This window comes from Nerophis ophidion, linkage group LG08, assembly GCF_033978795.1.
Source record: "Nerophis ophidion isolate RoL-2023_Sa linkage group LG08, RoL_Noph_v1.0, whole genome shotgun sequence".
Lineage (NCBI taxonomy): Eukaryota > Metazoa > Chordata > Actinopteri > Syngnathiformes > Syngnathidae > Nerophis > Nerophis ophidion.
This window is the reverse complement of record NC_084618.1, coordinates 31,077,262-31,090,440: the sequence shown is the minus strand read 5'-3', so window position 1 is coordinate 31,090,440 and position 13,179 is coordinate 31,077,262. Positions and strand designations below refer to the sequence as shown.

At 36.8% G+C, this 13,179-nt stretch overlaps 2 protein-coding genes across 4 annotated transcripts in view; both read right to left on the bottom strand.

The window, feature by feature from the left end:
* The window catches only part of drg1 (developmentally regulated GTP binding protein 1), a 58,042-nt gene extending 48,389 nt beyond the window's left edge, over positions 1-9,653 (bottom strand). Inside the window, exons 1-2 of the mRNA XM_061908291.1 lie at positions 9,467-9,653; positions 8,681-8,804 (exon numbers count right to left, since the gene is read on the bottom strand). Of these exons, the coding sequence (XP_061764275.1) occupies positions 8,681-8,804; positions 9,467-9,505 (163 nt within the window). The 5' untranslated portion in view covers positions 9,506-9,653. The remainder of the gene's footprint in view (positions 1-8,680; positions 8,805-9,466) is intronic.
* A 108-nt stretch (positions 9,654-9,761) lies between these two features.
* kcnn2 (potassium calcium-activated channel subfamily N member 2) overlaps positions 9,762-13,179 on the bottom strand; it is a 150,322-nt gene continuing 146,904 nt past the window's right edge. For 2 of the 3 annotated variants that reach the window (XM_061908289.1, XM_061908288.1), the window contains exon 8: positions 9,762-11,060. In XM_061908289.1, the coding sequence (XP_061764273.1) occupies positions 10,800-11,060 (261 nt within the window). In that variant the 3' untranslated portion in view covers positions 9,762-10,799. The remainder of the gene's footprint in view (positions 11,061-13,179) is intronic. The other variant, XM_061908290.1, reaches the window with a different exon arrangement.

The following is a 13,179-nucleotide window of genomic DNA, read 5'->3' as shown; positions in this document are numbered from 1 at the left end:
CCAGCAATATGTTTGGAGGAGAAAAGGTGAGGTCTTTAATCGCAGCAACACCGTGCTGGGATTAAATTAGTTGTATTATGCTCTCGGCCTGTTTTAAATTAAAAAGGATGATCACCTGCAAATTTTTCAGGGGTCTTGGGCGCTGTTGGGTGTTCCAAAAGGACAATGACCCTAAACACACGTCAAAAGTGGTGAAGGAATGGCTAAATCAGGCTACAATTAAGGTTTTAGAATTGCCTTCCTAAAGTCCTGACATAAATATGTGGACAATGCTGAAGAAACAAGTCCATGTCAGAAAGCCAACACATTTAGCTGAACTGCACCAATTTTGTCAAGAGCAGTGGTCAAAAAATGTAACCAGAAGCTAGCTGGAAGCTTGTGGATGGCTACCAAAAGCGCCTTAATGCAGTGAAACTTGCCAAGGAACATGTAACCAAATATTAACATTGCTGTATGTATACTTTTGACCCAGCAGATTTGGTCACATTTTCAGTAGACCCATACTAAATTCATAAAAATACCAAACTTCATGAATGTTTTTTGTGACAAACAAGCATGTATTCTATCACAAAAAAATAAGAGTGGTGGAAATTATTCAAAACTCAAGACAACCGTCACGTTATGTTCTTTACAAGTGTATGTAAACTTTTGACTACGACTGTATGTACGTGCATATAATAATGTATTATTTAAATACAACAATTAAAATAGAGTAGTGTTGCAGTCATAACAATACATGATTTAAATACACCATCAACATAGAGTGGTATTGCAGTATACTTTATATGTATGTGCATATAATAATCCGTCATTTAAATAGTACCTTAAAATAGAGTAGTATTGTAGTATAGTGTGTGTGTACGTGCATATAACAATTGATTATTTAAATACACCATTAAAATATAGTATTGCAGTGTAGTGTATATGTATGTGCATATAATAATGTATTATTTAAATACACCATTACAATAAAGTAGTATTGCAGTATAGTGTATATGTACATGCATACAATACATTATTTAAATACAGCATTAAAATAGATTAGTATTGCAGTATAGCGCATATGTATGTGCATATAATAGATTATTTAAATACAACATTACAATAGAGAAGTACTGCAGTGTAGTGTATATGCATGTGCATATAATAATGGTTTATTTAAATACACAATTAAAATAGAGTAGTATTGCAGTATAGTATATATGTACGTGCATATAGAATATATGTACGTGCATATAAAAATGTATTATTTAAATACACCATTAAAGTATAGTATTCCGGTATACTGTATATGAACCTACATACAATAATACATGATTTAAATACACCATTAAAATAGAGTAGTATTGCAGTATAGTGTATATGATAGGTGTATTTGTATTGAACCGTTTCAGTACAGGGGTTTCGGTTCGGTTCGGTTGTACCGAACAAGTTTCCACACGAACATATTAAGTAGCCGCCTAATATAAAGTCTTAACAAGCTGCTCCGCTTCGTATTGCCTCTGTCTCTGTCAGTACTCTACACAGCACCCAGCATTGTCCCACCCACACAATTGGTTACACATCCATTTAGCAGTGCGTATTCAGAGCGGTAACAGCCAATCAGCAGTGCGTATTCAGAGCGCATGGTGTCAAGTGTACCAGCGTCGTGATGAGCAGGTAGGTGTTTAGCAGGTAAGCATCAGGCAGCAGACTCTCCCCAAATTATAATAAACACCTCCCAGTCACCTACTAGTAACATCACTATGAGCCCATTGAGGTTCTAGAAACATAAACCGCAGCTCAGCTCGCTCGCAGTCCTGGCTTGAGGAGAAGGTTAATTCGCTTTTAGCATAACGTTAGCTCATTTTGCGGTGTGTGTGTGTGTTTTACGAACGGCAAAGCCCCGTCTGTCTGTTATTTCACTTTACCTTTATCGGTGTTGATTGAGCTCTGCTGAAGCAACAAAAAACGACATCAAGCGTTTCCTGAAGCTATCTCTGAGAGTTGATATAATAATGTAACTGCATCATGAAGCCTACATGAATGTTTGACAATGTTTTTGGTAATAGTCATGACTCTGACTATGAGGATGTTTGACAATGTTTTTGCTAACAGTCATGGTTCTGACTGTGAGGATGTTTGACAATGTTTTTGGTAATAGTCAGGACTGACTATGAGGGTGTTTGACGATGTTTTTGCTAACAGTCATGGTTCTGACTGTGAGGATGTTTGACAATATTTTTGGCAACAGTCATGACTATGAATGTGATGATGTTTGATGATGTTTTTGGTAACGGACTCTGAATGTGAGGATGTTTGACAATGTTTTTGTTAAAAGTCTTGATTCTGAATGTAAAGATGTTTGACTATTTTTTTGGTAACAGTCATGACTCTGAATCTGAGGACGTTTGACAAGGTCTTTGGAAACAGTCACAACTGACTGATGTTTGACTATGTTTTTGGTAACAGTCATGACTCTAAATGTGACGATGTTTGACAATGTTTTAGTGTCAGTCATGGCTTTGAATGTGAAAATGTTTGACGATGTTTTTGGTAACAGTCATGGCTCTGAATGTAAGGATGTTTGACAATGTTTTTGGTAACAGTTATGACTCTGACTGTGGGGATGTTTAACAATGTTTTGGTAACAGTCATGACTGAATTTGAGGATGTTTGACAATGTTTTCGGTAACACACTGAATTTGAGGATGTTTGACATGTTTTTGGTAACAGTCATCGCTCTGAATGTGAGGATGTTTGACAATGTTTCTGCTAACAGTCATAGTTCTGACTGTGAGGATGTTTGATGATATTTTTGGTAACAGTCATGTCTCAGAATGTGATGATGTTTGAAGAGGATTTTGCTACAAGTCATGGCTATGACTGTGAGGATGTTTGACCATTTTTTGGTAACAGTCATGTCTCTAAATGTGAGAATATTTCACAATGTTTTTAGTAATAGTCATGACTGAATGTGAGGATATTTGATGATGTTTTTAGGACCATTCATGGCTTTGAATGTGAATATGTTTGACAATGTTTTTGGTAACAGTATTGACTGAATCTGAGGATGTTTGACAATGTTTTTGGTAACAGTCATGGCTCTGAATGTGAGAATGTTTGACAAAGTTTTTAGTAACAGTCATGGCTTTGAATGTGAGGATGTTTGACTATCTTTTTGGTAACAGTCATGGCTCTGAATGTGAGGATGTTTAACAACGTTTTTGGTAACAGTCATGGCTCTGAATGTGAGGATGTCTGACCATGTTTTGGTAACAGTCATGACTCTAAATGTGAGGACATTTGACAATGTTTTTAGTATCAGTCATGGCTTTAAATGAGAGGACATTTGACAATGTTTTTAGTATCAGTCATGGCTTTAAATGCGAGGATGTTTGACAATGTTTTTGGTAACAGTGAAGGCTGAATCTGAGGATGTTTGACAACATTTTTGGTAACATTTATGATTCTGTATATGAGGATGTTTAACAATGTTTTTGGTAACATTCATGACTCTGAATGTAAGGATGTTTGACAATGTTTTGGTAACATTCATGGCTCTGACTGTGATGTTTGACAATGTTTTGGTAAGAGTCATGACTGAATTTGAGGATGTTTGACAATGTTTTTGGTAACATACTGAATGTTAGGATGTTTGACGATGTTTTTGGTAACAGTCATGGCTCTGAATGTGAGGATGTTTGACAATATTTTTAGTAACAGTCATGGCTTTGAATGTGAGGATGTTCGACAATGTTTTTGGTAACAGTCATGACTCTAAATGTGGACATTTGACAATGTTTTTAGTATCAGTCATGGCTTTAAACGCGAGGATGTTTGACAATGTTTTTGGTAACAGGCAAGACTGAATATGAGGATGTTTGACAACGTTTTTGGTAACAGTTATGACTCTGAATGTGAGGATGTTTAACAAGGTTTTTGGTAACATTCATGGCTCTGAATGTGAGGATGTTTAACAAGGTTTTTGGTAACATTCATGGCTCTGACTGTGAGGATGTTTGAAAATGTTTTTGGTAACAGTCATGGCTCTGAATGTGAGGATGTCTGACCATGTTTTGGTAACAGTCATGACTGTAAATGTGAGGACATTTGACAATGTTTTTAGTATCAGTCATGGCTTTAAATGCTAGGACATTTGACAATGTTTTTAGTATCAGTCATGGTTTTAAATGCGAGGATATTTGACAATGTTTTTGGTAACAGTCAAGACTGAATCTGAGGATGTTTGACAACATTTTTGGTAACATTTATGATTCTGTATATGAGGATGTTTAACAATGTTTTTGGTGACATTCATGACTGAATGTAAGGATGTTTGACAACGTTTTGGTAACATTCATGGCTCTGACTGTGAGGATGTTTGACAAGGTTTTGGTAACACTCATGACTGAATTTGAGGATGTTTGACAATGTTTTTGGTAACATACTGAATGTTAGGATGTTTGACGATGTTTTTGGTAACAGTCATGGCTCTGAATCTGAGGATGTTTGACAATGTTTTTAGTAACAGTCATGGCTTTGAATGTGAGGATGTTTGACAATGGTTTTGTTAACAGTCATGACTCTAAAGGTGGACATTTGACAATGTTTTTAGTATCAGTCATGGCTTTAAATGCGAGGATGTTCGACAATGTTTTTGGTAACAGTCGAGACTGAATATGAGGATGTTTGACAACGTTTTTGTTAACAGTTATGACTCTGAATGTGAGGATGTTTAACAAGGTTTTTGGTAACATTCATGGTTCTGAATGTGAGGATGTTTGACAATGTTTTTGGTAACGGACTCTAAATGTGAAGATGTTTGACAATGTTTTTGCTAATAGTCATGACTCTGAATGTGAGGATGTTTGATAAAGTTTTTGGTAACATTCATGGTTCCGACTGTGAGGATGTTTGACAATGTTTTGGTAACAGTCATGACTGAATTTGAGGATGTTTGACAATGTTTTTGGTAACATACTGAATGTAAAGATGTTTGACGATGTTTTTGGTAACAGTCATGACTGAATCTGAGGATGTTTGACAATGTTTTTGGTAACAGTCATGGCTCTGAATGTGAGGATGTTTGACAATGTTTTTAGTAACAGTCATGGCTTTGAATGTGAGGATGTTTGACAATGTTTTTGGTAACAGTCATGGCTCTGAATGTGAGGATGTTTGACAATGTTTTTGGTAATAGTCATTACTCTGAATGTGAATATGTTTGACAAAGTATTTGGTAACAGTCATGACTGAATTTGAGGATGTTTGACAATGTTTTTGGTAAAAATCATGAATAAATTTGAGGATGTTTGACGATGTTTTTGGTAACAGTCATGGCTCTGAATGTGAGGATGTTTGACAATGTTTTTGGTAACAGTCATGACTCTGACTGTGAGGATGTTTAACAATGCTTTGGTAACAGTCATGACTGAATTTGAGGATGTTTGACAATGTTTTCGGTAACCCACTGAAAGTGAGGATGTTTGATGATGATTATAGAAACGGTCATGGCTCTGACTGTGAGGATGTTTAACAATGATTTTAGTAACAGTCATGGCTTTGAATGTGAGGATGTTTGACAATGGTTTTGTTAACAGTCATGACTCTAAAGGTGGACATTTGACAATGTTTTAGTATCATTCAGTCATGACTGAATTTGAGGATGTTTGACCATCTTTTTGGTAACAGTCATGACTCTAATGTGAGGATATTTCACAATGTTTTTCGTAATAGTCTTGACTGAATGTGAGGATGTTTGATGATGTTGTAAGAAACAGTCATGGCTCTGACTGTGAGAATGTTTGACAATGTTTTCGGTAACACACTAAATTTGAGAATGTTTGACAATGTTTTTGATAACACTGACTGTGAGGATGTTTGACGATATTTTTGGTAACAGTCATGTCTCAGAATGTGATGATGTTTGACGATGTTTTTGCTAAAAATCATTGCTATGACTGTGAGGATGTTTGACCATGTTTTTGGTAACAGTCATGACTCTAAATGTGAAGATATTTCACAATGTTTTTAGTAATAGTCATGATTGAATGTGAGAATGTTTGATGATGTTCTTAGAAACAGTCATGGCTTTGAATGTGAGGATGTTTGACGATGTCTTTAGTAACAGTCATGACTGAATCTGAGGATGTTTGACTATGTTTTTGGTAACAGTCATGGCTCTGAGTGTGAGGATGTTTGACGATGTTTTTCGTAACAGTCATGGCTCTGAATGTGAGGATGTTTAACAACGTTTTTGGTAACAGTCATGGCTCTGGTAACACTTGACAATGTTTGTAGTATCAATCATTGCTTTAAATGCAAGGATGTTTGACAATGTTTTTGTTAATAGTCAAGACTGAATCTGAGGATGTTTGACAACGTTTTTGGTAACAGTTATGACTCTGAATGTGAGGATGTTAGACAATGTTTTTGGTAACGGACTCTGAATGTGAAGATGTTTGACGATGTTTTGGTAATAGTCATGACTCTGAATGTAAGGATGTTAGACAATGTTTTTGGTAACAGTCATGACTGAATTTGAGGATGTTTGACAATGTTTTTGGTAACATACTGAACGTGAGGATGTTTGACGATGTTTTTGGTAACAGTCATGACTGAATCTGAGGATGTTTGACAATGCTTTTGGAAACACTCATGGCTCTGAATGAGAGGATGTTTGACAATGTTTTTAGTAAAAGTCATGGCTCTAAATGTGAGGATCTTTGACAATGTTTTGGAAACATTCATGGCTCTGAATGTGAGGATGTTTGACAATGTTTTTGGTAATAGTCATTACTCTGAATGTGAATATGTTTGACAATGTTTTTGGTAACACTGAATGTGAGGATGTTTGACAAATCCGCCATGACTGACTGTGTGGTTGCTTGACAATGTTTTGGTAACAGTCAAGACTCTAAATCTGAGATGTTTGACAATGTTTTTGGTAACAGTCATGACTCTAAATGTGACAATGTTTGACGATGTTTTAGTAACAGTCATGGTTTTGATTGTGAGGAGGTTTGACAATGTTTTTGGTTACAGTCATGAATGTATCTGAGGATGTTTGATGATGTTTTTGGTAACAGTCATGGCTCTGAATGTGAGGATGTTCGACGATGTTTTAGTAACAGTTATGACTGACTGTGAGGATGTTTAACAATGTTTTGGTAACAGTCATGACTGAATTTGAGGATGTTTGACAATGTTTTCGTTAACAGTCATAGTTTTGACTGTGAGGATGTTTGACCATCTTTTTGGTAACAGTCATGACTCTAAATGTGAGGATATCCCACAATGTTTTTCGTAATAGTCATGACTGAATGTGAGGATGTTTGATGATGTTTTAAGAAACAGTCATGGCTCTGACTGTGAGAATGTTTGACAATGTTTCCGGTAACACACCGAATTTGAGAATGTTTGACAATGTTTTTGATAACACCCTGAATGTGAGGATGTTTGACAATGTTTTCGGTAACACACTGAATTTGAAAATGTTTGACAATGTTTTTGATAACACTCTGAATGTGAGGATGTTTGACATGTTTTTGGTAACAGTCATGGCTCTGAATGTGAGGATGTTTGAAAATGTTTTCTAACAGTCATAGTTCGTAATAGCCATGATTGAATGAGAGGATGTTTGATGATGTTTTAAGAAACGGTCATGGCTCTGACTGTGAGAATGTTTGACAATGTTTTCGGTAACACACTGAATTTGAGAATATTTGACAATGTTTTTGATTACATTCTGAATGTGAGGATATTTGACATGTTTTGGTAACAGTCATGGCTATGAATGTGAGGATGTTTCACAGTGTTTTTGCTAACAGTCATGGTTCTGACTGTGAGGATGTTTGGCGATATTTTTGGTAACAGTCATTTCTCAGAATGTGAGGATATTTCACAATGTTTTTAGTAATAGTCATGACAGAATGTGAGGATGTTTGATGATGTCTTTAGTAACAGTCATAACTGAATCAGAGGATTTTTGACAATGTTTTTGGTAACAGCCATGGCTCTCTCTGAATGTGAGGATGTTTGACAATGTTTTTAGTAACAGTTATGGCTTTGAATGTGAGGATATTTGACAATGTTTTTAGTAACAGTTATGGCTTTGAATGTGAGGATATTTGACAATGTTTTTGGTAATAGTCAAGACTGAATCTGAGGATGTTTGACAACGTTTTTGGTAACAGCTATGACTCTGAATGTGAGGATGTTAGACAATGTTTTTGGTAACGGACTCTGAATGTGAAGATGTTGACGATGTTTTGGTAATAGTCATGACTCTGAATGTAAGGATGTTAGACAATGTTTTTGGTAACAGTCATGACTGAATTTGAGGATGTTTGACAATGTTTTTGGTAACATACTGAACGTGAGGATGTTTGACGATGTTTTTGGTAACAGTCATGACTGAATCTGAGGATGTTTGACAATGCTTTTGGAAACACTCATGGCTCTGAATGTGAGGATTTTTGACAATGTTTTTAGTAAAAGTCATGGCTCTAAATGTGAGGATCTTTGACAATGTTTTGGAAACAGTCATGGCTCTGAATGTGAGGATGTTTGACAATGTTTTTGGTAATAGTCATTACTCTGAATGTGAATATGTTTGACAATGTTTTTGGTAACACTGAATGTGAGGATGTTTGACAAATCCGCCATGACGATGTCAAACAGTTTGAGTAGACATTACCTTCCCCGGTGCCGCCACCGCTGCCTCCCTTTGGGGTGATGAGCTCCCGCCTCAGTTTGGCCAGACGGGCTTTAAGCAGACCCAAGTGGTGAGCTGTGGCCTTGTTCCTCTGTGTCCTGGCCATCTACAACAACAAAACTTTAGGCAGACGATAACCACTACATTTATTTTTCTAAATAAATAAATGCCATGCTATACATTCATTTTAGACACTGACCAGCTATAATTGATATTTTAAATTATATGTATTTACCTGGGAATTACGTTTTGTTTGGGCTTCTGTTTGATTCACCATTCACATTGTAATAAAATGTAGTAATTATTGTGTATTTGAGATGCTCGTTTGCCAGAAGTATAAAAAATACATATGTAATTTATAGCATAACAAAACAATAATGCATGTCTGGGTACTTGTGTCGCGTAACAATGTACATATGGTACAAATCAAATTAACCGTGGTTAATTCTGTAATGGAGGGTGATAATTAGGTTAAAACAACATGTTTTCTTCAACTTAACTGTTTTTGAAAATTCACCAAGGTGAAAACGTCACATCGGTCAACGTTTACCGGCTTCATACCTACTATGGATCGATCGTTGCTTAACGATATTCGCAAAATCGGATGATAAAGCTTTAAGTCAATATCGCCATTATAAGTTATTTGGGTTACACAATGACACAATTAGTGAGAAAATGCGCTATCATTTATATTAGCATTACACGCTAGCATCTAGCTTCAGCATGTCTGATTTATTACCTAACTAGCGACAGATATTTCCGTCTTACCTCATTTTCAATCTCTGCTATTTTGGCGAGTATGCTCATGATGCTTTCTTGTATCAATCTGCGTTGACGCTTAAAATTTGGAAACTTGACACATAAGAACGTGGGAAAAGTTCAAAATGTGCACGGCTAGCTAGCACGCACACGTCTGTAGCACGCATGCGTCAGCAACACGGAGCAATTCTGGTTGCCAAATCTCGCGAGAATCAGTGAAGCCTTTGAAAAAAACGGTAATTTCACACAAAGTCGGCATATTTTAAAAATCTTATACTTTTATATTTACGTCACCCACAAAATAATCTCCATTTGGTCACTTTTGTGCTGAAATATGGTAGCTGTAAACTTTCTTGATTGGCATCTCGTGTTACAAAGGGAATATTGTTGTCTATTGATTGTTTGACATGCAGAGAGCACCAGGTGCTCATTAATATTGCATAAACACGTCTACTTGTATGATGTTGTAAATCATTTGTTTTAGAAGTCTCCTTGAGACGTGGCATTTATTAAAGCCACTATTTAAGGAAACACACATGAAGGTGGTGAAATTAAAATCAGACGCATGAGCTCGCGGTTGCCAGTCACGTTTATACATGTCGCTTATGCATGCAACTCACCAAAATCTTGACCTGTAAAAAAAAAAAATGCAATTTAAAGAATGATACAACTTGTGTGTGTGGGGTGAGTCCAGAACACATTCCTTCTTAGATTGCTTGGCTTTTATTCCATATTCAGGAAGTATGTAGGTGAAAATCTCATGCTTGGTACGCCACATCTGCTTGTTGTTGATTATTGTTACACTTGTCGTCATTAAAACATACAAAAATAGTACTTTTCTATAAGGTAGATTCGGTTTCAGCGAGTTCGTCCAGCCGAGGGGATAGGAAGTGGAAACACAGCAAGACAAGATCCACTATTGAGTCTGTGGACAGGTTGTGTATTTCAAAGAGAGTGGTGGACCTCCAACTGGATGCTTAAGAACTAAAAATAAACCCATGCCCACATCTCATTTGATCAATTCAAATATGTCATTAGATATCTGTTGTTATTGATTATTAATACAAAAGTGCGGTGTGTGACTCGGAAGCGTTTACGTGGATTATTTGCCAAATGATCTATAGGATTCTAGGTCTGCTGTTGCTCTAGTCTGGGAAGCACTATTTTAGTGCACTAGACCGAGGCAAGCAGCGCTGAGGTAATAGAAAGCTACAAAATGTTATCCGCCATCTTGGATTCTGTCATCAGAATAGGGATAATACTTCTTGAAGCCATTAGGCTTTGAGATCAATGCAACTTGGCCATATGATGGCAAAAATGGAGGCCTTGCCTTCTGTGGACCTTAGCTGCTCTCGGAGGAGGTGGGCGGCACCGTGGACGTAGACCTGCGCCTCGACTCGGGGCTGTGTCTGTCCTGAGGTTGGAGCTGCACCTCCAGGAAGTCCCTGTGCTGCTGGCTGATCACCTGACTGATGAGTCCTGGCAGAGCCTGCAAGTTGGTCAGCAGAGTCTCCAGCTTCGTCTCCAACAACGCGATCCTTTTGTCCATGTCCTCCCCTCGCTCATTCAGATCCGACACCATGTCGTACATTATGTTCTGGGTCTGGCACAAGGACAAGAAAGAACCCTTTAGCTTCACTACTCCACAAGAACATGGAATAACTCTCTCAGCAGCAAACAGGAAAACAAATTGAATCGACATAAACACTCTTATTTTCCAGTTTGGAAAACGTATCAAATCAATCCCCTTCTGCAGCAGTGAAATCAACCCAACCAGTAATAACCAGGTTAAGACTTGACCTCCATGAGTCACCTCAGACCAAAGACCAGTGTGCTGGAAGTGGAGGGGAACGTGGCGTGGGGCCCCAGGGCTTTTTGTCAAGTTTAAAAACGGTATTCTGTCATTGAAATATGTAGGTTATAACACAATGTCCTAAAGTTTCAAGATTGTTTTCTGTCATTAAAATATGGAGGTTATAAAGCAACGTCCTAAAGTTTGAAGAATGTTTTTTGTCATTGAAATATGTAGGTTATAAAACAAGGTCCTGAAGTTTTTCAGATTGTTTTCTGTCATTGAAATATGTAGGTTATAAAACAAGGTCCTAAATGTTGGGGATGGTTTTCTGTCAGCAGCTGAGATAAAATCTTATTTCAAAAGTTACTAAATGTTAGAATACAAGCAAGATCAAGTTACGTACGTGAAATGATGGCACAATACGATCATTAGTAGGGAAGGAACAAAGACCCGATATGAATCGTAAACGATTTAATAGTCAAAGATTTGCGTGCATTAATTCACGGATCACTGGATCATCCACATGTCAAATATATATTTTTGTTCAAATACTAAATTATATATTGTTGTTCAAACATTAAGTTATACACATATTGTTGTTCAAACACTAAGTTATATACATGGTTGTTCAAACACTAATTTCAATATATTGTTGTTGAAACACTAAGTTATATATATTGTTGTTCACACACTAAGTTTTATATATTGTTGTTCAAACACTAAGTTAAATATATTGTTGTTCAAACACTAAGTTGTATATATTGTCGTTCAAACACTAAGTTATATACATTGTTGTTCAAATGGTTATATATGTATATAAAAGTTATATACATATAGGATGCTAGTTTCTGAATACTATGTTAATTTCTTTGTGAGCCCTCCAAACGCTCTCATACACTTCTAAACACTTCCCGTGCTCAAACCCTCTAAAGTCTGCATACTTGGAACATGAAAAGTCAAATCTCAAGGTCGTCAAGGGGACTACAAGATGCCGTAGTATGTGAACCACAACGTGAGGAGGGAAGACTTCATTGTCCATCTCTCCTTCTGGTCAAACTCTAGTGAGACTTGTGACTTGAGACTTGAGGCAGTGACATCAACAAGTACAACCAAAGACAAAACGTGTAAGTCCAAAGTTGGGAAGAAGTACGGGTTGTTGAACTTGACCCAAGTGTTGCAAAAGACTCAAAGAGCAGTGAAGCAGAGCAAAAGAACGGCAGACGTCAACACAAATCTGGTAGAAAACATGGAGAAGGCAACAGGACAAACACACCAATATTGAAGGCTTCTCAGCTGTAGCCAAAGTCAGAACATGTTGAATAAACAGGGTTAGGGTTTTAGTGTTCTGTTTCATGGTTGAATAATCATGGTTAGGGTTTTAGTAGTCCGTTTTATGGTTGAATAATCATGGTTAGGGTTTTAGTAGTCTGTTTCATGGTTAAATAATCATGGTTAAGGTTTTAGTAGTCTATTTCATTAGTAAATATTCATAGTTAGAGTTTTAGTAATCCGTCTCATGGTTGGATAACCATGGTTAGGGTTTTAGTAGTCCGTTTCAGCATCAAGAGGTTTTACACCAGTGACATGATGTAACATCTCACACCAGGGAAGACTTTTATCAACAGCTGATTTTTAGGTCTTAAACAAGACAACTATTATTGTTAGTCCAGTTGTTTTTTCGTCTTCTTGTAAAGATTCATCATTGTGTTTGTATTCATTATAATTGTATATTAGCATCAAGAGGTTGTACACCAGCAACATGATCTCACAGCAGGGGTTATTATTAGCCTGTGTATTCGTGGATGGCAAGGAGGACGGTTGATGTAGCGGCGGTCATGAGTTAAGTGGCGTTCCCTTGAAACTGATAACTCTTTGGAGGAATTTGGAGGATGAATTGTTGTGTTATGTGTTGTGTGGTCTTCCTATT